At 46.5% G+C, this 25,433-nt stretch overlaps 1 protein-coding gene and 1 long non-coding RNA gene across 3 annotated transcripts in view; one reads left to right on the forward strand and one right to left on the reverse strand.

The window, feature by feature from the left end:
- The window catches only part of LOC141099765 (NFX1-type zinc finger-containing protein 1-like), a 400,215-nt gene that overhangs the window by 121,114 nt on the left and 253,668 nt on the right, over positions 1–25,433 (forward strand). For both annotated transcript variants that reach the window (XM_073587803.1, XM_073587804.1), the window contains 2 exons: positions 2,463–2,588; positions 2,832–2,977. In XM_073587803.1, coding sequence (XP_073443904.1) covers positions 2,463–2,588; positions 2,832–2,977 — 272 coding nt within the window. The remainder of the gene's footprint in view (positions 1–2,462; positions 2,589–2,831; positions 2,978–25,433) is intronic.
- LOC141099766 (uncharacterized) overlaps positions 1–25,433 on the reverse strand; it is a 53,863-nt gene that overhangs the window by 20,511 nt on the left and 7,919 nt on the right. The gene's annotated exons all lie outside the window — the stretch shown is intronic.

Consider the following 25,433-nt stretch of genomic DNA (forward strand, 5'->3'; position numbering starts at 1 on the left):
CCGTCGCTATAGAGTCTCTAAATATAAGAAATAATGGCTTGTCTATTACATTACTTAGTTCTCTTAGTACTCGTGGGTGTATGCCATCCGGACCCAGAGATTTATCTATTTTAATCTTATTTAGCCAGTTTCGCACCTCTTCATGGTTTAGATTGGTGACTCTTAATATAAGGTTTTCTTTGTCTCTCGATATTTCACCTAGCATTTCATTTTCCACCCTGAATACCGTGGAGAAGAAGGTGTTTAATATATTAGCGTTTTCCTCGTCATCTAGAATCATTCTTTCCTCATCATTTTTTAAGGGGCCTACACTTTCATTTATGTTTCTTTTACCATTGATATAGTTGAAGAACAGTTTGGGATTAGATTTACTCTCCTTAGCAATGTGCTTCTCTGTTTCCTTTTTGGCAGCTTTAATTAGTTTTTTTAGATAAAGTATTTTTCTCTATAGTTTTTTAGAGCTTCAATGGTGCCATCCTGCTTTAGTAGTTTAAATGCTTTCTTTTTACTGTTAATTGCCCCTCTTACTCTGTTTAGCCACATTGGGTTTTTCCTATTTCTTGTCCTTTTATTCCCACAATGTATAAACCGCTTACAGTACCTATTTAGGATGTTCTTAAACATTTCCCATTTATTATCTGTATTCTTATTTCTGAGGACATTGTCCCAGTCAACCAGATTAAGGGCATCTCTAAGCTGGTCAAACTTTGTCTTCCTAAAGTTCAGTGTTTTTATGACTCCCTGACAAGTCCCACTAGTGAAAGACAAGTGAGACTGTACAATGTTGTGCAGATTTGTTATTCTGTTAGGTCTATTAGATAGTATTAGGTCTAAAAGTGCTGCTCCTCTGGTTAGATTCTGCACCAATTCTGAAAGATAATTTTTGTGGTTATTAGCAGAGACCTGTTGACTTACTGGGTTTCACAGGTCTCCATTTCCCAGTTAATATCCGGGTAGTTAAAGTCCCCCTTAACAAGGACCTCATTATGGGTTGCAGCATCATCTATTTGCCATTTAGTTTGTTTCGAAGGTGTGAGTTAACCTATTGAAGTAAGCAGGGGCATTTAATCAAATAAATGTAGTCCAATCTGCAATTGAATAATAATTTTATGTTAAGGATCTCCCCCATATTCATGAATGAAAATACTTTTGTTCTGTAGCTAATGCTGGAATAACATCTTTTTTATGTACGTCTACATAAACCACTTTAGGAGGGAAATAAATATGTTTCTAAGGTTTTTCCTATAGGCAACTGGATGCCAATTGATTGGATAGCACAATAGATATTTTTTAGGTTTACATTTTGTCTTGAATACCTGCCAGTTTCAAGACAAAATGTTGGTGAATAGACGGTGGTCTGAATTATCTGAAGTTATGATGAAAACTGGTTATTGGGGGTTATTGTGCTTTTGTCAGTTGTCTTTGTCACGATTCCTCTGCTCAGAGTGTCTAGGACTCAGTGATGGACAGCACCATCATCCTAGCCAGTGCTGGGGTGTGCTGAGATGTCAGTGCTTTGATTAACAACTCGGTTGACCTATCTGACTGGAAAGTGCAGAGATTTCCACAGGTGCTCCCTGTTGGTAATTGCCCTGCTATTTAGGTGAGCTGTCTGGCCCAGATCACTGCCAGTCAAAAGCTTGTTCTAAGCTTTTTCTCTCTGGTGTGTGTTCGCCTGATCCCTGTGCTGTAAGTGCTGATCTACTGCTGCTGTCCTTTGGACTGTGCTCTCACTACCCGTTTGTTATTGCCACTTTGAATCTGATATTCTGCTGCTGACCTTTGGATCATGTTCTGACTACCCATTTGTTATTGCCCCTTTGCTTATTTGCTATTTCTCTGGTTTTCTGACCCTAGCATTTTACCTGACTTACATCTTCGTATTTTCCCTTGGTTTACTACGTGCTCTTTTGGTGTTGACCCCGGAACGTCAGACTTCGCTGACTCATGGCCTGCCGGGGGTTGTGATTGTGACTAGCACCACAGTCTTAATGCTTTATAGGCTTTTTTGATAATCAATGGAGGGTAGTTCTTTTGCTAGATTTGGGGATTTTGAGTTTTGTTTGTGAAACACTGAGGTGTTGGTGTAGTTCTGGCATACTTGCTTAAGGCTAGTTTCACACTAGGGTATGGAGGGCTGTGGGCTTCTCCGTTCAGTCCCGCCTCTGTCGGCATCCGTACCCTATCTTTAGCATTAGGTACGCAGGCCGTGCAGATGAATGTGGATGCTGCCACATGCGTCTTTTTGATGGTGCGACGACCGCACCAAAATGCAACACGTTGAAGGATATTTTAAAAAGTGGCAGAATTAATGTAGAAATTTCTGATACCGTTCCATTCATCTGAATGAGGTTTGTGACAATCCGTGCAGATAGGAACTTAGCTCTATAAGAATTAGATATCATTGTAGAGTTTCTTCACTAATAATTCCTAATTCCTTTGTGTATTCATTTGATCTTCAGGTAAAACCTATGTGGGGCTGAAAATTATGTATGCGCTACTCAATAACTCTAACCTTTGGAAACAGGGGAGTAATCCAATACTGGTTGTGTGTTACACTAACCATGCCCTTGATCAGTTTCTGGAAGGTAAATTTTGCTGCTCTCCATGATCTTAAATAAACTATATTTCTTATATTAGTAAGTGGCATAATATAACAAACTGTAGTTGTAAATGGAGGTAAGCTTTAAGTCTATATATTTATTGCCTTTAGCAATCAAATATTTTAAGTTTTACATTTCTCCAAGATTAATATTTTATAATAAATAATAACTATTAATAATATCACAGAATAAGTTGTGAACTATTACTGTTTACTTTTATATTTAAAGGGATACTCAAGTATTTGAAGTGCAACATTGTTCGAGTAGGATCCAGGAGCAGCAGTGAGATTATGCAGAAATGTTCACTCTCCAAGATTCGAAACCAAAAAAGTCGTCAGAACCTACCTGGATACATGAGAGCCTTACATGCTGAGGTAGTTCATCTTCATATTGATTTTCCTCAATTGATCTAATAATTATATACATGTCAGTGAACCGCTCAGCTCATCAGACACTGCCAAAGGAGGAAAACGAAAGAGGAGGGGGGAGATGGGGCAGGCAAAGCTAAAGCTGTTCAATGCGCAGGTGCAAGATTCCCAGCCCCGCAGTGTGAATACTTCATAACACACTGCGGGGCGGGATTAGAGGACTCCAAAATACACAGGCTTGATAGCCTGATGTCAGTTCTCGGGCAGCACGCACTGCGCATGCCCGAGAACTGTTGGAACAACGCAAGCGCCCTCCAGCATCCAATACAGGAGGAAGTGGTGCCGGATGCTACAGGGGGATTGATGGACAGCTGGGAGGCAGCTTAAACAGAGGGACACGCCGTACCCCTCTGACTAATTCCAGGTATGAGGACCTAATTATAAAAGTCAATTTTTCGGCGTTAATGGGGGATTGAAGGTGGCTCTTCTGTTTCTCAGAATGCAGGCTTAGTGCTGCTAAAGGTGGCTCTTTTACTTAAAAACGCCCTGGGGGGGGGGGGGGGGGGGGTGACAGGTTCCTTTTAATTTGCTGGTTTCATGGAGTTCATGGTTCTGGTGCCTTTTTTTCTGCTGTGCAGTGCTTTGCAGCAGAGAAAGTTATTATCCTAAGTTTTGTGCTTTTACCTCATCTGTCTCATGCTTATCACTGTCCCCTGTGTTGCACCATATGCAGTGTTGAGGCTAGCACCCTGGCCGGCCAATGCACTAGCCAGAGCAGTGTGAGGTGACAGTGAGATGAGGTTAGTGATGGCAGCAGGGGGAAGGACCCGCTTAGGGCATTAGGGGAGTGCAAGGACAGGCTTATGTTGGCGCTCAGGAGGTGTCCTTCCCCATCCTTTTGAGTAGGGCATTCCTCTCTCCTTTACCATCCCGTTTTGTGTGTGTTGGGTCATGACAACGTGTTTCTATTATGCTTTTCCTCTGATTGTTTCACTCCTGGTTTTGGTTTACACATACTGATATAAAATACTGACCAAATACTGAATGTGTGAACGGGGCCTAAAAGTGCACCACGTTCACACATGGTGCAACCTCTCAGATTTAACCACATGAACCATAGTGAATTCTTTTTAGTAAAGACATGAAACAAGTGTTTTTTTTCCTCCTGTTAGACTCATTAGATTTTTCTAGTAAAAACTATATATGTTTGGTACAATTTCTCACCAGTCTGTGACGGATCGCACAGGAGAAGGGGGTGTCGACTTCGCTCACCTTGGGGGAGGGGAGAGAAGACCGTAGCAGGGATCAGCCCTCTGGTGCCACCACTTGCCCCAGGTCTGTCAGGGAACTGCACCGAGGGAAAATAGTCGCCAGAATGGCTTCCCTTATAGGCACGAGTTATTGAGGCGCTCCCAGTGAGGGGAGATATACTTCACCAGACTAGGCTGGGGATAAATATATAAACCTCCTGGCCATCACTGCCAGAGTTCCTTGTGATGTGCGAGTACTAAAATGCTCAGATGCTCATTGCTTGGGTCGAGCAAATTGGAATGCTCGGGTGCTCGACCTGAGCAACGAGCCCAATGTAAGTTAATGGGAAGCCCGAGCATTTTTGCCACGACCCCCTCCCCAGGGTCCTTTTAGGGTCTAGAAACATCTGAAATCGATGAGAACAGTGCTCAAATGACATGGGAACATCATGGGGAAGACGCCTGGAAGCATTTCTGACTGCCAGGTACTTTACAGGCAAACAATCAAACATACTGTGAGAATCATGTGGGAATAGTAGATGAGGGCAGGTATATCTTGCCCAGATACCTTTCCTATGTGGCCTAATCTGGTCAGTATATCACCTGGTTACTAATGAATAATGGGAGGCGGATATAAAAGGATGCCAGGTGGTTGTGTGAGTGTCTCAGCCTGGGAACACAGAGAGCCTGTCTGTGTGAGAGACACAAGTGAATGAAAGCAGTGCCCACTGTAACTGTGGTTTGGCTGGACGGGAGAAGCCCGCCAGTTGGTAGTTAGGTTGTACCTTGTTTAGTTAGTGCCAGACAGGCAAGGATTTGTTTTATGTTTTTTTTCCTTTATGCATTGCTTTCACCTTTAATAAACCTGACCCAGTGTCAGTTATACCCGGACTCCTGCTGTGCGCCTGAGTTTCATGCTGAACGCACGTGACCTTTGAACCTAGCAAAGGCAATCCCGGAGTGTTTTATCACATTGTGGTGGAGAACGCGGACATCACGTTGAAAGCATGAACATGGAGGACGTGGTGAAAGCGCTGGTACAGTCCACCGCCGTCCAGCAAGAAGCTAATCGGGTGATGATGGCCCAGCTGAAGGAGTTGGTGGACATGACAGCTACCGATCGTTCGCTTCTCCAGCAGGTGGCGCAGCGCCTGGCAAGCTTACATGAGGTTAACCTGGAAAGCGAGTCGAGAGTGATTCACGCGAGTCGGTACTGGCAGAAGATGACGACCGAAGATGACGTTGAGGCATACCTGACCACGTTTGAACGGACGGCGGTGCAAGAAAAATGGCCGAAGGCACGATGGGCCTGCCTGATTGCCCCGTTTGTTTCCGGTGAGGCCCAAAAGGCTTATTATGACTTAGAACCTGAAGCCGTGCAGGACTTTGACAAACTGAAAGCCGAGATCTTGGCCCGGCTGGGAGTGACGACCGCTGTCCATGCACAGAGTGCATCAATGGACTTATCAGCCGGATAAACCACCATGGTCACAGATGTTCAGCCTGATCCACGTGACGAAGAAGTGGCTACAAACCGAGGTGCTGACAGCACCAGAGACGAGAGTCGTCATGGACAGGTACCCAAGAGCTCTACTGCCAGCCCTGAGGAAGTGGGTAAGCCATGGAAATCCTTCAACTGCAGATCAACTGGTGGATCTGGTTGAACGTTACTCCGTGGCGGAAGGACTCCGAGACGACGCTACCCCTCCTCGTTCTTCATCATCTCCACGTGGAACCGGTAAGACTGTTCCAGGGAGTAGGGGAGAAGGAAAAATCCCTAAGACAGTGGGGGAGGAAACCAGGACTGCCTGCAATGCGAGGCCAAGAGTAACGAACTATGGTCTAAGCAAGGGGCCCGTTAGGTGTTTCCGCTGCCAAGAGATGGGCCACATTGCTGCGAACTGTCTGGTCACTACTGAACCCATGCAGTGCGACATCACAGACTCTAAAAACCACATGTCTATGGTTGCACGGGTAGTGAGTGTGAATGCCGGTCAAAAGGATGTGGAAAAACACGTTTGATTTAACTGTTGATGGCAAAAATGTGGTGGCATTGTTAGACTTGGGAAGTGTGGTGACTCTGGTGAAGGCCAGTCTGGTGTCAGCCCCGACTGGACCATCAGACAAACTTTCTGTAACGTGTGTGCATGGAGACACCTGTTCGTACCTCACCACGGTCATATGCATTACTACTTCCTATGGGTCTGTGCAACATAAAGTGGGACTTGTCCCTGCGTTATTGCATGATGTTATCTTGGGCCGGGATTTTCCCCACTTCTGGCAATTGTGGGAGAATCAGTTGATGCCCCCGGGTAATAGTGTACATGGTTCTTCTCCCAGGGCACATGTGGGCACCGAACCCCTGGAAGAGGTCCCCCCGGAAGCCTCGGGGGAAGAGTCTGATGGAAATGACTTGCAGTTCCTGTTTTCAGTCATGGCGGGTGATACGGAGGAGACCAGGGAAGAGGAGGAGGCCGACAGCCGTCCACCTCCCCGTTTGCTGGATTTGGAAGTTCAGAAAGATGACTTCCAAAGCGAGCAAATAAAGGATCGTACCCTTTCTCAGGCTAGGACAAATGTAAAAGTAATAAATGGGGTACCTGTAGAACCTGGCTCTAGGCTGGCATATCCTTACATGGTCCTGGAAAATGATTTACTCTATCAAATAGAGAAAAAGGGGGAAGACACGGTGCAACTATTAGTCGTGCCAAAACCCTACCGGCAGCAGGTGCTGGACCTGGCCCACGGACATGTGATGGGAGGTCACCTGGGAGTCCAGAAAACCACCGAAAGGATATTACACTGTTTTGTTTGGCCAGGCATGCATCACGATATTCGTGTATATTGTGAGTCTTGTCCTGACTGCCAAGCCTCTGCGCCTAAGCCCCGGTTCTGTAGCCCTTTGGTACCCCTACCTATTATTGAGGTCCCGTTTGAGAGGATTGGGATGGATTTAGTTGGGCCCCTTCCACGGTCTGCATGTGGACACCAACATATCCTGGTTCTCTTGGATTATGCCACTCGTTACCCGGAGGCCATCCCTTTGCGTAACACGGCCACCAAGATGATTGCCAAGGAACTGGTGCATGTGTTTAGTCGGTATACCAAAACAGATACTCACCGACCAGGGGACTCCCTTTATGTCCAGGGTAATGAAGGAGCTCTGCCGGTTGTTACAAATCGAACCGTTACGCACATCCGTGTATCACCCTCAAAACAGACGGGTTGGTCGAACGGTTCAATAAAACTCTGAAGCAGATGCTGAGAAAGGCGGCAGACAAGGATGGGGAGAACTGGGACTATTTACTTCCATATTTGCTTTTTGCCATCAGGGAAGTGCCCCAGTCTACCACAGGGTTCTCGCCTTAGAGTTATTGTACGCCCGACGTCCTCGCAGACTGTTAGACATCGCCAAAGAATCCTGGGAGGGTCAGGTCACTCCGTTTAAAACGGTGATAGATCACGTATCCCAAATGCATTACCGTATTGCGGCTGTTACGCCCATCGTCAAAGAACGCATGATAAAAAGAATCTATGATAGGGGGCGCCAAGATCTGTACGTTTGCACCCGGAGATAGGGTGTTGATCCTGGTCCCCACGGTGGACAGTAAGTTCCTAGCAAAGTGGCAGGGCCCCTTTGAGATTTTAGGAAAGAGTTGGTGAAGTAAACTACAAAGTACACCAGGCAGGTAAACGGAAACCTGAACAGGTTTATCATGTAAATCTGATAAAACCCTGGAAAGACCGGTCTACCTTGTCAGCGGAGCTGGTCCGTCCCATCTGCTCGCATACCGTACCGGAGGTACGGGTTGCAGAGACTCTCGGAGTGGCAAAAGACTGAGATCAGGCAGTTTCTACTTCACAACCATAAGTTTCTCAGAAAAATCCAGGCAGACTACGCTAATGAAACATGACATGTGACACCAGGTTCGGTTACATTTCACGTGAAACCCTACAGAATTCCAGAAGCGCGCCGTGAAGCCGTTTCCCGAGAAGTGAAGGCATTGTTAGAGTTAGGTGTCATTGAGGAATCGCACAGTGCTTGGTCCAGCCCGATTGTGTTAATTCCTAAACTGGACGGCACCATCCGGTTCTGCAATGACTTCAGGAAACTGAATGCGGTCTCAAAATTTGATGCCTACCCTATGCCCCGGGTAGATGAGTTAATAGATCGGTTTGGAAAAGCCCAGTATATTATGACCCTAGACCTAACAAAGGGGTATTGGCAGATCCCTCTGGTGGAAGCTGCCAGAGAAGAGACGGCATTTGCTACGCCGGAAGGTTTATTTCAGTATGTGTATATGCCGTTTGGACTGCACGGAGCACCGGTGACCTTCCAGAGACTGATGGATCGAGTCCTGAGGCCACATAGGCAGTACGCTTCGGCCTATTTGGATGACGTTGTCATTTACAGCTTGGACTGGGAGACTCATCTCCAGAAAGTACAAGCTGTGATTGACGACCTGTGGGAGGCAGGTCTAACCACAAACCCCAAGAAATGTCACATCGGGCTAGAAGAAGCCCGGTATTTGGGGTATGTAATTGGGAGGGGTGTTTTTAAACCCCAGGTCGATAAGATTCAAGCGGTTCAGGACAGACCGCAACCTGTCAAGAAGCAGGTGCAAGCCTTTCTTGGGATCGCCGGCTATTATCGCCAGTTCATACCCAATTTTGCAGCCATCACTACCCCCTGACGGATCTTACCAAAGGGAAAGACTCCGTCATAGAATCGTAGAGTTGGAAGGAACCTCCTGGGCCATCTGGTCCAACCCCCTGCTCAAAGCAGGATTCGCTAAATCATCCCAGTCAGATGTCTGTCCAGCCTCTGTTTGAAGACTTCCATTGAAGGACAACTCACCACTTCTCGTGGCAGCTTGTTCCACTCATTGATCACTCTGTCAAAAAGTTTTCTAATATCTAATCTGTGTCTCCTCCCATTCAGTTTCATCCCATTGCTTCTAATCTTTCCTTGTGCAAATGAGAATAAAGTTTATCCTTCTACAATGTGACAGCCCTTTAGATATTTGTAGACAGCTATTAAGTCTCCTCTCAGTCTTCTCTTTTGAAAACTAAACATTCCCAAATCCTGCAACCTTTCCTCATAACACAGGGTTTGCAGACCGGTCACCATTCTGGTCGCTCTTTTCTGAACTTGCTCCAGTTTGTTGATGTCTTTTTTAAAATGTGGTGCCCAAAACTGGACACAATATTCCAGATGAGGTCTGACCAAAGAGGAGTAGAGGGCAATAATGACTTCACGTGATCTAGACTGTATGCTTCTGTTAATACATCCTAGAATTGCATTTGCCTTTTTTGCTGCTGCATCACACTGTTGACTCATATTCAGTCTGTGATCTATTAGTATACCCAAGTCTTTCACATGTGCTGTTGCTTAGCCCTATTCCTCCCATTCTGTATATGCTTTTTTCATTTTTATTGCCCAGATGTAGAACTTTGCATTTTTCCCTGTTAAAAACCATTCTGTTAGTTGCTGCCCACTGCTCCAGTTTATTTAGATCTTTTTGAATCCTCTCTTCTCTAGTATTAGCTATCCCTCCTAGCTTTGTGTCATCAGCAAATTTAATCAGTTTACCCTCAATTCCTTCATCTAAATCGTTGATAAAGATGTTGAACAATACAGGGCCCAGGACAGAGCCCTGTGGTACCCCACTTGAGACATTCTTCCAACTGGATGTGCAGCCATTTACGACCACTCTTTGGGTCCGATCACTAAGCCAGTTATGAATCCACATAACAGTTGCCTTGTCCATTCCATACTTAGTCATTTTTTCAATAAGGATTGTATGAGATACTTTGTCAATAGCTTTGCTGAAGTCAAGATATACTATATCTACAGCATTTCCTTGATCCACCCAATCAGTGATTCCATCATAGAAGGAAATTAAGTTAGTCTGACATGACTTATTAGTTACAAACCCATGCTGACTGTTTAATCACTTCATTCTTATCCAGGTACTGAAATGCATGTTGTTTAATAATTTGTTCAAAGATCTTTCCTGGTATAGAAGTCAGACTCACCGGCCTTTAGTTGCCTGGGTCCACCTTCTTCCCCTTTTTGAAGATAGGAACAACATTTGCTCTTCTCCAGTCTTCTGGGACTTCTCCTGTTCTCCAAGAATTTTCAAAGATTATGGAGAGGGGTTCAAAAGTTTCTTCTGCTATCTCCTTCAGTACTCTGGGGTGTAATTCATCTGGACCTGGAGACTTGAATTCATTTAGGTTAGCTAAGTGTTTCCTCACTATCTTTCTGTTTATATAGCTATCCTGGATTCTTCTATTCCCTTAATAGGACAGTGAAGAACAGTTGATGTTACATTTCCTTTCTGAGAGAAAACAGATGCAAAATAGGAATTTAAAAGTTCGGCCTTCTCAACATCCTGTCTTACCATTTCATCATTTTCATCCTGTAAAAATCCTATAGCATCTTTGACTTTTCTTTTACTTTTGACATATCCCCAAAATCCTTTATTATTGCTTTTGACATCTCTTGCGAGCCTCAATTCATTGTCAGCTTTAGCTAATCTGATTTGTGCCCTGCAGGTTCTGCAGACAGCATTATATTCTTCTTTAGATATGCCTCCCTCTTTCCATTTTATAAACATTTTTTTTTCTTCCTTTTTAGCATGTGCTTAAGTTCTGTGTTCATCCATCCTGGCTTCCTTAAATGCTTCCTATTCTTCCCTCTTTTCGGAATTGTTAACAACTGTGCTTTGAGAATCTCATTTTTCAAGATTTCCCATCCTTCCTGGACATTTTTGTCTTTAAGGATATCCAGCCATTGGATCCCTCCAATTCTCTTTCTGAATCCCTTAAAATCTGCCTTTCTGAAATCTAACCTTGACGTTTGAGTCTTCACAGGTCTTCCTCCTCTAGTTATCCAAAATTCTAAAATAGCATGGTCGCTACCGCCTAGGGTACCAGCCACTTTTACCTCCTCAACCATTTCCTCCCTGTTTATAAGGATTAGATCCAAGGTAGCAGTTCCCCTTGTTTTCTCCCTTACCTTTTGGAAGATAAAAGTTGTCAGCAAGAGAGGATAAGAATTTCCTTGACTTGTTAGTTTTGCCTGAGAGAGAGTCCCAACAAATGTCTGGATAGTTGAAATCTCCGATGACAACTATGTCATATTTTTTGGAGAACTTGGCCATTTGATGCATAAAGAGTTCATCCATATCTTCAGCTTGCACAGGCATCCTGTAGTAAATGCCTACAATGGTGTCCTTTCCATTGTTCTGTCCTTGTATTCTTACCCAAACAGTTTCCACAGAACTCACAGTCTCTGAAGCTTCAATCTCTGTGCAGATATACGCGTTTCTAACATACAATGCGACACCTCCTCCTCGTTTATCTAGTCTGTTTCTTGCAAATAAGTTGTATCCTTCTAGTCTTGTATTCCAATCATGTGTATTGTCCCACCAAGTTAGTGATTCCAATGACATCATATTTCTTTTCCTGTGTTAGCAGTTCTAATTCTCCTTGATTGTTGCCCATGCTTTGTGCATTAGTATAGAAACATTTTAGTTTGTGATTGGTTTCTCTTTCTCCAATATTTGTATTAATTATATTCTTTTGTCTTTGTTCTTCCTTTCCACTTCTAATAGCAGAGTTCTCAATAGCATTTGTCAGGTGTATGGCTTTTTCTGGTCTTTTGCTTCCCTTCCCATGTTGTTCTAGTTTAAAGCTCTCCTTAGTGTAGCAAGGCGACTTCCAAATACATGTTTTCCAGTCTTCGTAAGGTGCACCCCATCTCTAGCAAGTAGTCCATCGTAAAGGTAATTCACTCCGTGATCCATAAATCCAAATCGTTGCTGACAGCACCATCGACGTAGCCAGTTGTTCACCTGCAGAATCTTATTCTACTTCCTTGTTCCATGGCCAGCCACTGGGAGGATTTAAGAGAAGACCACCTGCGCTCCCAGTTCTCTCACTTTTTTTCCTAAGTCTTCAAAGTCTGCAGATGGTTTCCAGGTCGTTTCTTGCAGTGTCATTTGTCCCCACGTGTAGTAGCAGGGATGGGTAGTCATCTGTAGGCCTGAAGAGTCCTGATATCCTATCAGACACATCTTTAATTTTTGCACCTGGAAGACAGCACATTTCTCTTGAAGTTTTATCTGGTCTGCAGATAGCGGCCTCTGTTCCTATTAACAGTGAATCCCCATGACCACCACTCTCCGTTTCTTCTTCACAACGTTTTTGTTTCTCCATCCAGGAGGACTCTGAAGGCGTACAAGGTTGCTGTTTGTGGGCAAAGTCTTATCCTGATGTATATCTTCATCGTTTTCCTGCGTGAGAGCCTGGTACTGGTTCCTGAGAAGTATGGGTGCTGACTGCCTCCTGATCCTCCTGCGTCTCTGGGTCACATGTTTCCATTCCTCTGTTTCTTCAGGTGCACTTCGAATTTCTTCTCTTTCTGTAACATGAAGAGAGATAGACAGAGCAGAGTTAAGAACTCTTCACCTTCCTTAATGATCTTCAACGTAGCTAACCTCTCTTCGAGATTTTGCAACTTTTCCTCCAACAGGGACACAAGCTTGCATTTGTGGCATGTGAAGTTTGGCTTTTCCACTGGTAAGTCTGTGAACATGTAGCAAGAAGTGCAGCTCACCAAATGGCTCCTGGCCTCTTCCATATTGAGATTTCTTAAAAACGATGAAAGATGAGCCAAAATTTGGGCGCCGATTTCCTCTTTTCAGCTGCAACGGCCAAAACCCAGTGATCCTTGAGCTCGTGGAGACTCTTCACTTATCCCAGAAGGCACTGGGAATATGCAAATGATCTCCTCAAGACTCTTCCCCTGGTTTATGATTAAATAGAATTTAGCGGCTGAAGAAGCCTTCCATAGCCTAAAGCGGGCACTTTGCTCTCAACCCGTACTGGTGACTCCGGACTTCTGCAGTGAGCTTGTGGTACAAACGGATGCCTCAGATACTGGTATCGGGGCCGTACTGTCACAAGTGAGGGACGGAGTGGAACACCCAGTCCTCTATCTCAGCAGGAAGCTGAATAAACATGAGCAAAAGTATGCGGTAGTAGAAAAAGAGTGCCTAGCCATTAAGTGGGCTCTAGAGGCCCTCAAATATTACCTGGTGGGCCAAAAGTTCAGGCTGGTCACTGGCTATGCCCCTCTCAAGTGGATGCACTTGCACAAGGAACGGAATAGCTGGGTGACCCAGTGGTTCCCTGCCCTGCAGGCCTACACTTTTACGGTGGAGCACCGCCCAGGGGGGGTACAGATGGGGAATGCAGATGCCCTGTCCCGAGTGCACTGTTTAGCGGGTGTCATTGCTCGACCGGAGTGGTCTGAGCAGAGGGGGGGGGGAATATGTGAGAATCATGTGGAAATAGTGGATGAGGGGAGGTATATCTCGCACCCAGATACCTTTCCTATGTGGCCTAATCTGGTCAGTATATCACCTGGTTACTAATGAATAATGGGAGGCAGATATAAAAGGATGCCAGGTGGTTGTGTGAGTGTCTCAGCCTAGGGACACAGAGAGCCTGTCTGTGTGAGAGACACAAGTGAATGAAAGCAGTGCCCACTGTAACTGTGGTTTGGCTGGACGGGAGAAGCCCGCCAGTTGGTAGTTAGGTTGTACCTTGTTTAGTTAGTGCCAGACAGGCAAGGATTTGTTTTATGTTTTTTTTCCTTTATGCATTGCTTTCACCTTTAATAAACCTGATCCAGTGTCAGTTATACCCAGACCCCGGCTGTGCGCCTGAATTTCATGCTGAACGCACGTGATCTTTGACCCCAGCAAAGGCGATCCCGGAGTGTTTTATCACAATACAAAACCAAAATGGATTTTGCTGGGAAATAAGTTAAGGAACATCTTTTCCAGGGTAATGATTTGTATGTAAGGCAAAATAAGTAATCCCCCAAAAAAATGTACCTCCACCTCTAGGGCTATGTTCATACTTAACGTTTTTGATGCGTTTTTCAACCTTAGCATTGCTTTCAACCGATACAAATGCATTCACTGGGAAATGTCATTTTAACATTTAACACCCTTAGCTGGCCATGTGGTGTATGACACATTATCAGACACATCCTGTTTCATTTATGAAGGAGAAACTCTGAAAGACACAAAGCCTATTTCTATAGGGGCATCAGGCGGCATTAATATTCCTTAAGTGCCATCAGCCAACTATACTTTGTTGTTCCCATTATTAAACAGTGGGTCTCCTATACTGTTATTGCCTATGCAGTGAGTGGCTGGGCTGTCCAAAATTAGGACGCACCCCAATACCCCTTTGACAAGACGTACAGGAGAGCCTCATGAAAAAAATGTTCCCATTATAAGAAAGTGGGTCTCTCATAGTGTTTGCCTATGCCTTGAATGCAAGGCCTGCCTTGCCCAAAGTTACACGCACCCCAATAACCCTTTGAACCGATGTAGTGGATGGTCACATGAAATTAGTGTTCCCATTATGCTTATTTTTTTTTTTTTTTTTTTTTACTTCCATACAGTTTGCCCATGAAGTGAATGCAAAGCCCACCTTGCCACAAAGTTACATGCACCCCAGTAACTTTTTGAACTGACGTATTGGATCTCCACATGACACCAAATTTCCCATTATGCTTATTTTTTTTACTCCCATACAGTTTCCCCATGTAGTGAGTGCAAGGCCTGCCCTGCCACAAACTTACACGTACCCCAATAACACTGGGAACAAGCGTCCTGTATGGCTACATGAGCTCAAGGTTCCCATTATTAGAAAATTTGTGCTGCCACACTGTTTGCTTATGCATTGAATGCAAGGCCCACTCTGCCACAAAGTTACATGCACTCCAATAACCCTTTGAACTGATGTACTGGATGGCCACATGAAACCAAAGTTCCAATGTTTTTCATTTGGTACTGCCATACTGTTAGCCTATGCATTGAATGCAAGGCCTTCCCTGCACCAAATTTAGACGCACCCCAATGCAAGTTTGAAGAGATGTACAGGAGAGTATCTTGAAAAAAAAAATGTTCCCATTAGGAGAAAGTGGGTCTCCCATAGTATTTGCCTATGCTTTGAATGCAAGGCCCGCCTTGCCACAAAGTTACGTGCACCCCAACAACCCTTTGAACCCACGTCCTGGATGGCTACATGAAACCAGTGTTCCCATTTGTTATATTGGTGGTATCTGCCAGTTCTGCGATACTTACCATGCGCTGCCTTCTCCAGCGTCCCGGCACGCTGCTGGTCGGGGGCATTCCCGCTCCTCTCTGGCGCTTCCTGTTTCACGGCCTGCTGCTGGGTTCCGGTGTTTGCGCATGCTCCCTGGTCGACTTAGGACGCGGGCGTCTCCTGCGCTCTATGGGGCTGTCACAGGTTGTGGATGGCTTTGTAGGTCATGGTTAGGGTTTTGAACTGGAGCCTCTGGGCAATAGGAAGCCAGTGAAGGGCCCAGCATTGGGGGGGGGGGGGGGTTGGGAGGCTGGGGAATAGCAACGAGACAGGTGGATTAGTCAGGCAGCAGAGTGTAGGATGGACTGGAGAGGTGCCAGAGTGCTGGAGGTAAGGCCAGAGAGTAGGAGGTTGCAGTAATCGAAGTGGGAGATAAGGGAGAGCACTAGTGTTTTTGTAGTTTCATGGTTGAGGAATGCGCAAATCCGGGAAATATTTTTGAGTTTTAGGTGGCAAGAGGAGGCAAGGGCTTGGATATGTGGTTTGAAAGAGAGGGCAGAGTCGAGGATCACCCCAAGGCACCGAACGTGCGGGACTGGGGAAAGTGAGCAGCCATTGACATTGATGGATAAGTCTGGTGGAGGGGTAGAGTGAGATGGGGGAAAGATGAAGAATTCTGTTTTGTCCATGTTCAGTTTGAGAAAGCGAACAGAAAAGAAGGCTGAAATAGCAGACAGACATTGTGGGATTTTGGTCAGTAAGGAGGTGAGGTCAGGTCCAGGTAGGTAGATATGCGTGTCATTCGCGTGGAGGTGATACTGCAAGCCGTGGGATTCTATGAGCTGTCCCAGGCCGAAGGTGTAGGTGGAGAAGAGTAGGGATCCTAGGACTAGGACTGAGCCTTGAGGAACACCGACAGACAGGGGGCGAGGTGAGGAGGTGGTGTGTGAGAGGGAGACACTAAATGTTCGGTCTGTTAGGTATGATGAGATCCAGGATAGGGTCAAGTTTGTGATGCCAAGAGATGAGAGAATCTGTAGCAGGAGGAAATGGTCCACGGTGTCGAAGGCAGAAGACAGATCCAGAAGAAGGAGGACAGAGTAGGGTCGCTTGCTCTTGGCGGTTAGTAGGTCGTTGGTGACTTTAGTTAGGGCAGTTTCAGTTGAGTGATGCGGTCGGAAGCCAGATTGTAACCGGTCAAAGAGGGAACAGGAGGAGAGGTGGGAGGACAGTTCAAGATATACATGCTGTTCCAGTAGTTTTGAGGTGTAAGGGAGAAGAGATATCGGGCGATAGTTAGACACAGAGGATGGGTCGAGGGAGGGCTTTTTGAGGATGGGTGTGATTGAGGCATGTTTGAAGGATGAGGGAAAGACACCATTTGTTAGTGAAAGGTTGTAGAGGTGTGTTAGAGTTGATATGAAGACTGTGGCAAAGTTAGGGATGAGGTGGGACGGGAGCGGGTCAAGCGCACAAGTGGTGAGGTGTGATCTTGACAGGAGGGTGGAGAGCTGATCTTCTGTCATGGTGGAGAAGATGGCTTTGGAAGAACAGGGCTCAGCGGCTAAGAGGTATTGGGGGCTGCGGGCCAAAGTTTTCTCTGATCGTATCGATCTTCTGCTTAAAGAAGGAGGCAAAGTCTTCAGCAGAAATGAAAGGAGAGGTAGGAGGTGCTGTGGGACGGAGTAGAGAATTGAAAGTGTTGAAAAGCTGTTTAGGGTTGTGAGACTGAGGATATGAGGGGGCAAAGTAAGTTTGTTTTGCAGCAGAGAACGTGTACTTGAAGCTGGAAAGGGACTGCTTGTATGCGTTGAAGTGCTCGGTAGAACGGGTTCTCTTCCATCTCTGCTCAGCGGTCCTGGTAACCCGTCTCAGTTCTTTGGTCAGGCTGGTCAGCCAGGGCTGCCTGTTGATTGTACGAGTTTTGCTCTGCGTGAGGGGGGCGGCCGAATCAAGTGTTGCTGTTATTGTGGTGTTATAGAAGGTGGCAGCAGCACTGTGTCATGAAGGGAAACTATGTCTGTAAGAGGGAGAAGGGACTCAGAGTGATTGTAAATTGAGGTGTTTGAGATTTCTGCAAGGGTGAGCAAGTTTGTGGAGTGGGGGTTGTGCAGTAGGAGAGGAGAGGGAAGAGAATGTCAGTAGGTTGTGGTCAGACAGGGGGAGGGGTGAGTTAGTGAGATTAGTGAGGGAACAGAGACGGGTGAAGATAAGGTCCAGCATGTGACCATCTTTGTGAGTGGCCGCAGAGGACCATTCAGTGAGGCCAAAGGAGGCAGTCAGTGATAAAAGTTTAGAGGCAGCTGAGATGGAAGTGTCAATGGGGATGTTGAAATCGCCCATGATGATGGTGGGGATGTCAGCAGAGAGGAAATGGAGTAGCCAGGTAGTGAAGTGGTCCAGAAAGGTGGATATGGCTAGTTCTGGGGGGGAGGTAGATGACAGCCAATTGGAGGTTGGATGGGGAATAGATATGAATGGAGTGCACCTCGAACGAGGGAAGAGTAGCGGAGGATGGAAGTTGAATTGGGGGTAAAGATGCAGGTATTAGACAGGAGTAAGCCAACTCTTCCACCACGTTTGTTGCTGGGGCGAGGGGTGTGAGAGAGATGGAATCAGCCATAGGAAAGCGCATCTCGAGAGGCTGTGTCAGAGGGAGTTAGCCAGGTTTCAGTGATGGCACGGAAGGAGAGTTTGTTGGTGATAAAGAGGTCATGGTTGAATGGCAGCTTGTTGCAGACAGATTGGGCTAACCTTCATCCTTGGGCCAAGTTTGCATATAATAATCACACCAACGAATCTTCTTCCAAGTCCCCTTTTTTCGTCGTCTACGGACAACATCCAGGTATGACTCTTCCAGTTTCTCCGGTCTCGAGTGTCCCAGCAGCAGACTCTCTATCCATGGAGTTCTGTAAGATTTGGGAGGAGACCAAATGTGCTCTGTAGAAAGATTGTAGTGGGACAAAAACTTTCAGATAAGAGGCGCTTGGATTCCCCTCCTTATCGTCCTGGCGACAAAGTTTGGCTCTCGTCCAGATACATCAGACTTAAGATTCCTTCCTACAAATTAGGGCCATGTTATATTGGACCCGTCAAGCTCTTAGAACGAATTAATGATGTTGCCTGCCTCGCTCCATATCTCCAACGCCTTTCATGTGTCCCTCCTTAAACCCGTGGTATTTCATTATTCACCCGGTATTTTCTTTACCAAGAATGTCTTGAGGTGAGGGACGTGCTTACTATGAAGAAAATTAGGGGAAAGACTTTTTTCTTGATTGACTGGAAGGCTTTTGGTCCTGAGGAGAGATCTTGGGCGCCACTGGTCGGGGCATTCCCGCTCCTCTCAGGCACTTCCTGTTTTTTTGCCTGATGCTGGTGTTTGTGTGTGCTCCCTGGTCATCTTAGGATGTGGGCGCGCACGTCTTCTGTGCTCTATGGGGCTGTCGTGCCCTGACCCAGAGATACCAAGGCCAGGTATCCATCCACAGACAGCTGTTTCGGGGTGTTGCCCCTCATCAGTGTGGAGTAGGATTCTGGCTAGGTGGGAGCAATGCCTAGTAGACCAACATCACGAAGCAATCACTGACCTCAGGGAGACCAGTCAAAGAAAACACTGCAGCAGCTGGCAAAGGCGCTCAGTGAAATCCTAGGTGCATTGCACCCCGAATCAGCTGTCTGTGGATGGATACCTGGCCTTGGTATCTCCCTTGTCATATCTGTAAACTCGTAAAGAGCTGGATATTGACTTAAAGGGCCACTTAATATGGTGGTAATGGTGGTTTCCGAAAGGAGCAACTCCTTGGCTGGGCCCTTCCCTGGAGGAAGATCTGGCTATTCCCGTGTTTGAGACTCTTAAATGAGGCTCCACAGACTTTATTTGCTGTGTGGATTCCAGCATACGGCTAAGGCCTGTTTCACACTTCAGTTTTTTGCTTTGCTTCCATGTGCCTGATCATTCTGGTAGTGGTCAGGCTGGTGTTTTTGCTACCCCTGCTGATGCGGGCATGGCAGGTGGTACAAATGGCCTGTTTGGGGGTTATTGGCAGAGTCTTTAAAATACAACTTGACTCGGGAAGACCTAACAGTTGTACTGCAAACTTCCGTTGTGTTGGTGTTACGAGGAACGATTGCCCACCTTCTGTCTGCGGCCACCACACTGCTTCTGCCTGTTGGGGTGCTATGCCTCCCTCCCCATGTGTGCTGCTGTACTCGCTCTGCATGTCCTCCTACCAGGTTGGGTCAGTTACTATATCATCCACCACCTCGTTTTCCACTTCTTCACCCTAGTCATCCTCCTGACTTTCTGGCAATTGTGTCTCGTCATAGTTCACCTCTTGTGACACGTTCCCATCGTCGCCTTCATGTGACTACGGCTGCTCAAATATTTGGGCATCGCTACATGCAATCTCATCTTGCCCCACTTCAAGTGGACGGGGAGTGAGGCCCGAATCTATAAATGGAAAAGTGAACAGCTCTTCTGAGTTTGCAAGTGTAGGATCAGTTTTTTCAGCATGGTGGGAAGGAGGATCAGGGTGAGGAATATGTGGTCCAGACTAATGGCTACTCAGACTTGACTGTGTGGAAGACAGGGGGGGGGGGGGGTGGTGGCAAAGTGACTGGGACCATTATCTGCTATCCAACCAACAACCTTTTGACACTGCTCTGGGTTCAATAGTGGTGTTCTGTGGTCCCCTAGTAATTCGAACAGGAAGGTCGGGCGAGAAGGTGTGGGTTTGTTGTGGCACAATTACAGCTTGCCCATGGCCTCGGCATACACAATCACCATCACGTCCACTTCCCTGTCCCTTGCCTCGCCCATTTTAATCAGACTACAATATTTTCCACGCTCACTACAAGTGACTGAATTTGGAGCGAACTTATATGGGATCCGTGTGCAGGAAAACCACAGTTTAAAATATCTGGCATGTAGGTAACAATTTTTTTTTTTTTTTTTTTCAGCAAACTGGTGTCAATAACTAGACTAAGACACAGGAAAAGAATTTGAATGGAGGCCTCAAATGCCACAATTTGTAGCCCACAGATTGATGAGGCGTGTGATGGAGATGCCACACTGTAAAATGTGGCCTGTATTTTTAGTTTTTTTACCGCAAAATATTGTCACCAACTAGGGTAGCACACAGCAAAAACAGTTCAATGTAGACCTGAAATGCCACAGATAGATGAGGCGTGTGATGGAGATACCACACTTTCAAATATCTGGCCTGCATTTTTTTGACCAGAAAAATTGTGTCAAAAAGTAGGCTAAGACACAACAAAAACAATTATATGGATGCCTGAAATGGCACAATTTTAAACGCAATGATATGTGATCTGTGTGGCGGACAAAACCCCGTGGAAAATATCTGCCCTGTAGCTAAATATTTTTTTTGCAGCAAAAATGGTGTCAATAAAGTGTCAGACACTCCAAAAAAATTTTACAGTACCACAAAAATGGCAGAAATTTTCTGCGCACTCAGATGTGATTGCTGGGACAGGCAAACCCGTTTAAAATAGCTGGATTTTCACACTGTACTATGACAAGGATCTGGCTGTATTCTGCAATGTCAACCAAATGCAGAAAAAAAAAAAAAAAAAAAATCGTGCTCTGGATTGCTTTTGAATAAAATAATCAGGATTAAGATGCAAAAAAATTATTCCTGGCCACTGATACCTGGGGCTATGTATATACGGTCAATATCTGTAATAGGCAGCAGCCGGTAATGGAATGGACCCTCTTGCTGTAAGCAGTAAAGTATGCCACATACAATGCCTGCCTGCCACTGATATCTATATAGCCACATGCACTGCCTGCCTACCTATCACTGATATCTATATACCCCGCCATAATTAGTCCTAAGAAGGACTGTTGGTTTAGCTGGATTTGTGGATTCAACAATGGTACACCCACAGTAACTGTACACCCCACCTATTCTGTCCCTATTGCTGCAGCAAGTCTCCCTACACTGTTGATTTCAGAGCTGACTGGGATGAGCAGGGTGGCGCCAGGTCTGATATAGACCTGATGATGCTGCATGGCCAGGCAATCACTGTAATACCACAACCTAGATGGCTGCGGCATTACAGTGCATGGCAGACAATCCCTGCATGTTGATTGGCGCTCTAAAGAGCTCCAAACATACAGGGCGGGGACCGGAGCTCCCGCCGAGTAATCCCAGAAATGCTCGGCACTCGCAGAGTACCGCGAGTACAGCGATGCTCGGGCGAGTACCGAGCATGCTCACTAGTCATGACATGTCGTGACATTATCACCGACCCATATTTTTTTCCTGTGAACCCATGGCTCATGCTGAAGCTTTTGCTTGCCTGATCCAGTCACTCATGGATGAGGTTTCTGAGTTGTGGACTCAGGCGGTGCAGCAGTTTCAGTAGGAGACGTGGTTCATGGTCTTGACCCAAGTGCTGGCTCAACTGGAACCTAAAGTGTGTCTCCCTGACAGATTTTCTGGAGGGAGAGATAAATTTATGGTCGTCAAAGAAGCCTGTAAGTTGTATTTCAGGATCCGCCCTCGTTCTTTAGGGAGTGAGGAACAGTATGTGGGGATTATAGTCTCCCTTCTCAAGTGTAATCCCCAATCCTGGGCCTTCTCCTTTCTGACCGATTCACCATCTTTGCTGTCTGTGGATGAGGTTTTGCGCCATTGGCGCTGGTCTAGACTCTGTAAAATCAAGCAGGGGGGCCGGCCGGCTGAGGAGAACTGCTCGGAATTTCCGAGATGGGCCATTGATACAGAGTGGAATGACTCTGCTCTTAGGAGCCATTTTTCTCAGGGTCTGACAGTTACTGAACCAGGGTATCCTGAAGCCTATGTAGCGCCCGCATCTCTGCCTTTAGTCCCTCTCTCTCTGCAGAGACATCAGCATACTCACCGCCAAAGGTCCTGTCCTGCCCCAGGTGCATGCACTCCTAGCAGGTCTCCAGGCACTGTGCTTAGAGCATGTGCGCACCCTTCCTCTTTCTTACAAGGGCCATGCATGTTCCCTTAAAGAGACCTCCAGCTATTGGCTGGGAACACTTTCTGTTTAAACTGTCTCCGCCAACATGGAGGTGCCTGTGCAATGTTGTGAGTTTGTTCCTAACACACTTGTCAGTTCTCAGGTCCCTGTACTTGTGTCCGAGTGCTCACCTCAACGGCAGCAGAGCTAGTTGCACCCGACAGTGATAACCTCAATGGCAACAGGGCCAGCTGCACCCACCAGTTCTCACCTCAACCGTAGCAGAGCCAGCTGCACCCGACATTGCTCATACAGTATCTCCGTCAGACTGTTCTGTCTGCACCTGCGGTTCCTGTCATCTTCTCTACCTGCCTGTATCTGTTGGACATTCCTCCGGGCCATTCCAGCCATCTGCTCCTAGGGGTCAACCGCCATCTACCCAAGGTCAGTCCTGGAGTAGCACCTGGATCACCTCCCTGGTCTCTCCACAGACTGCTGTGTCGTTAGCTTGTGCATGTCTGTGGTCGGACTGGGTGAGACTCCTAGTCACGCCCCTCCAGGTCTTCCTTGGGCTTTGGCACAGTGGTTCTACCACCCAGCCCATTACACAGTATGTTACTCCTGGATCATTGGAAGCTGCCATGGCCCTTGCTATGGATAGACACCTCAGGGAGAGACATACACCAAATCTACCCCCTGTGGTTCTTTCTAGGGAGGAGGACACACTCGTTCAGTCAGATGAACCCATGCAGGTGGGAGGAGCCTCTTCTCAAACTAGGTTGCCTGTGGTTCGTTGTGGGACTGGGGCATGTTTTTTCTGTGGTTTCTCGCACCAAAGTATGTACTCCATCTCAAAAGCCACGTCCCCCTGGTCATGTGGAGGGAGGCAACCAGGGTGTGTATATTTCCTCCATCTTTTCATCTCAATGTACCATTCCAGCAGAAGTGGTGGTTTGTGGAGTAACTGAGACTATACCTGTGCTTGTGGATAGTGAAGCTGGGATCAGTCTGGTGGATTCTCACTGGCGAGACCCATTACCGTTCGGTCAATTGACTCTGTTCCTCTCAGCCAGGGGAGTGTGACCCAAGTCGTAGATAATATTAACCTGCGTATGGGGACTCTTCATGAGGAGTCGCTGTTGTGCTCCATCTTGGAGGGTATGCCAACTCCCATCGTCTTAGGCCTTCCTTGACTGAAGAGACACAACCCGGTCATTGATTGGCGGTCCAGGGAAGTAGTCAGTTGGAACCAGTCTATAAAGGACTACTGCCTAGGAGCTACTGTCTCTGCCATCCTTCTCAAACCTGCCCCTTCTTTGGTGAAGACAGCTAAGGTGCTACCACAGAGTAGGGGCAGGATTCAACCCTCACCACAAGTAAACTATGCACCTCAGGATCCTCTCAGGAGGAGCGATTAGGGGAGGGTAGTGGTAACCCCTGAATGTAGTGAGGATATGAGTCTGGTGACATGGGGGCATGCCTCTGTCGTCTCTTCCTTGGGGAAGTTACCGTCTGTTGGCAAACGCACACGTGGAAATAAACGTTCAGGTTCGGACCTGTGTGTGAATGATTAAATGTGGGGGTCTAGTATGCATCTGGAACCTGGAGTTCTATGGTGAAATTTGGCAAAATCGGGTAGCCACTCAGCTGGAGTTACCCCCTGTAATGCACGTACACCACGTATTCCACACGTTGGTGCTCTGGAGATTTGTTGCGCCTCCGGAGCCTACGTTATTTCCATCGCCATTGGGCTGCATTTGCCGTAAATCTGAGGATCAGGTGACTGCAGAGGTGAATCTTAGTGGATCGAGACATCCTCACCGTATGTTTTTTCTGGTGAGGTCCAGAGGCCCCTTGTTGAAAGGGGGGGGGGGGGTACTGTCACAATCCACTTTTGGAAGCGTGACAGCTCTGGTTCCACTATGATTTAAATGTAGCTTTTTTCCCCTTCAGGCCAGCAGGGGTTAATGTCAGTTTCACTTGCTGCAGCGTTGCTAGGTCAGCTGATGTAGGTGGTAACCACTCCCACCATCCTTTAAATAGTCACCTGATGCATCAGCTGACTTTTGGTGATCATGCAATCTATGTTCACCAAGCCTGGAGTAAAGAGCTCTCTGGTTGCAACGGTGAATCTGCTGGTTTCGTGGTCTTGGTGCTTTTCTTCTGCTGCGCGGTGCCTTGCTGCAGAGAAAGTTATTAAGCTAAGTTTTGTGTTTTTACCTCATCTGTCTCGTGCTTGTCACTGTCCTCTGTGTTGCATCTGTAGTGTTGAGGCTAGCTCCCTTGCCGACCAATGCAATAGCCAGGGCATTGTGAGGTGACAGTGAAGGATGAGGTTCGTGAAGGACCCATTTAGAACATTAGGGAAGTGCAGGGACAGGCTCAGGTTGGAGCTCAGTAGGTGTCCATCCCTCATTCCCTATCAGTAGGGCCTTCCTCTCCCCTTTACCATCCCGTTGTGTATGTGTGTTGTGCCATCCGCTGGACCGACCCCTGTTGGGTCATGATGTATTGTGACAACGTGTTTCTATTATGCTTTTCCTCTGATTGTTCCACTCCTGGTTTTGGTTTACACATACTGATATAAAATACTGACCAAATATTGAATGTGTGAACGTAGCCTAGAAGTGCGCTATCAGATTCAACCACATAAACCATAGTGAATTCATTTTAGTGAAGACATAAAACAAGTGTTTTTTCCCCTCTTGTTCGACACATTAGATTTTTCTAGTAAAAACTGTATATGTTTGGTACAATTTCTCACCAGTCTGTGATGGATCGCACAGTGGAATGGGAGGTGTCGACTTCGCTCACTTGGGGGAGGGGAGAGAAGCCCTTAGCAAGGATCGGCTCTCTGGCACCACCACTTGCCCCATGTCTGTCAGGGAACTGCACAGAGGGCAAATAGTCGCCAGAGTGGCTTCCCTTATAGGTACGAGTTATTGAGGCGCTCCCATTGAGGGGGGGGGGGGATATACATCACCAGACCAGGCTGGGGATATATAAACCTCCTGGCTGTCACTGCCAAAGTTTCTCACTAACAGTACGGTATGCTGCCACCAGTTCCTCGTTTGACATAAGGCCTGTCCGACAACAGGCTTATATCAGGTCAGAAACCAACC

The sequence above is a fragment of the Dendrobates tinctorius genome, unplaced genomic scaffold (assembly GCF_039654945.1).
Source record: "Dendrobates tinctorius isolate UK_male_01 unplaced genomic scaffold, ASM3965494v1 ptg000102l, whole genome shotgun sequence".
NCBI lineage: Eukaryota > Metazoa > Chordata > Amphibia > Anura > Dendrobatidae > Dendrobates > Dendrobates tinctorius.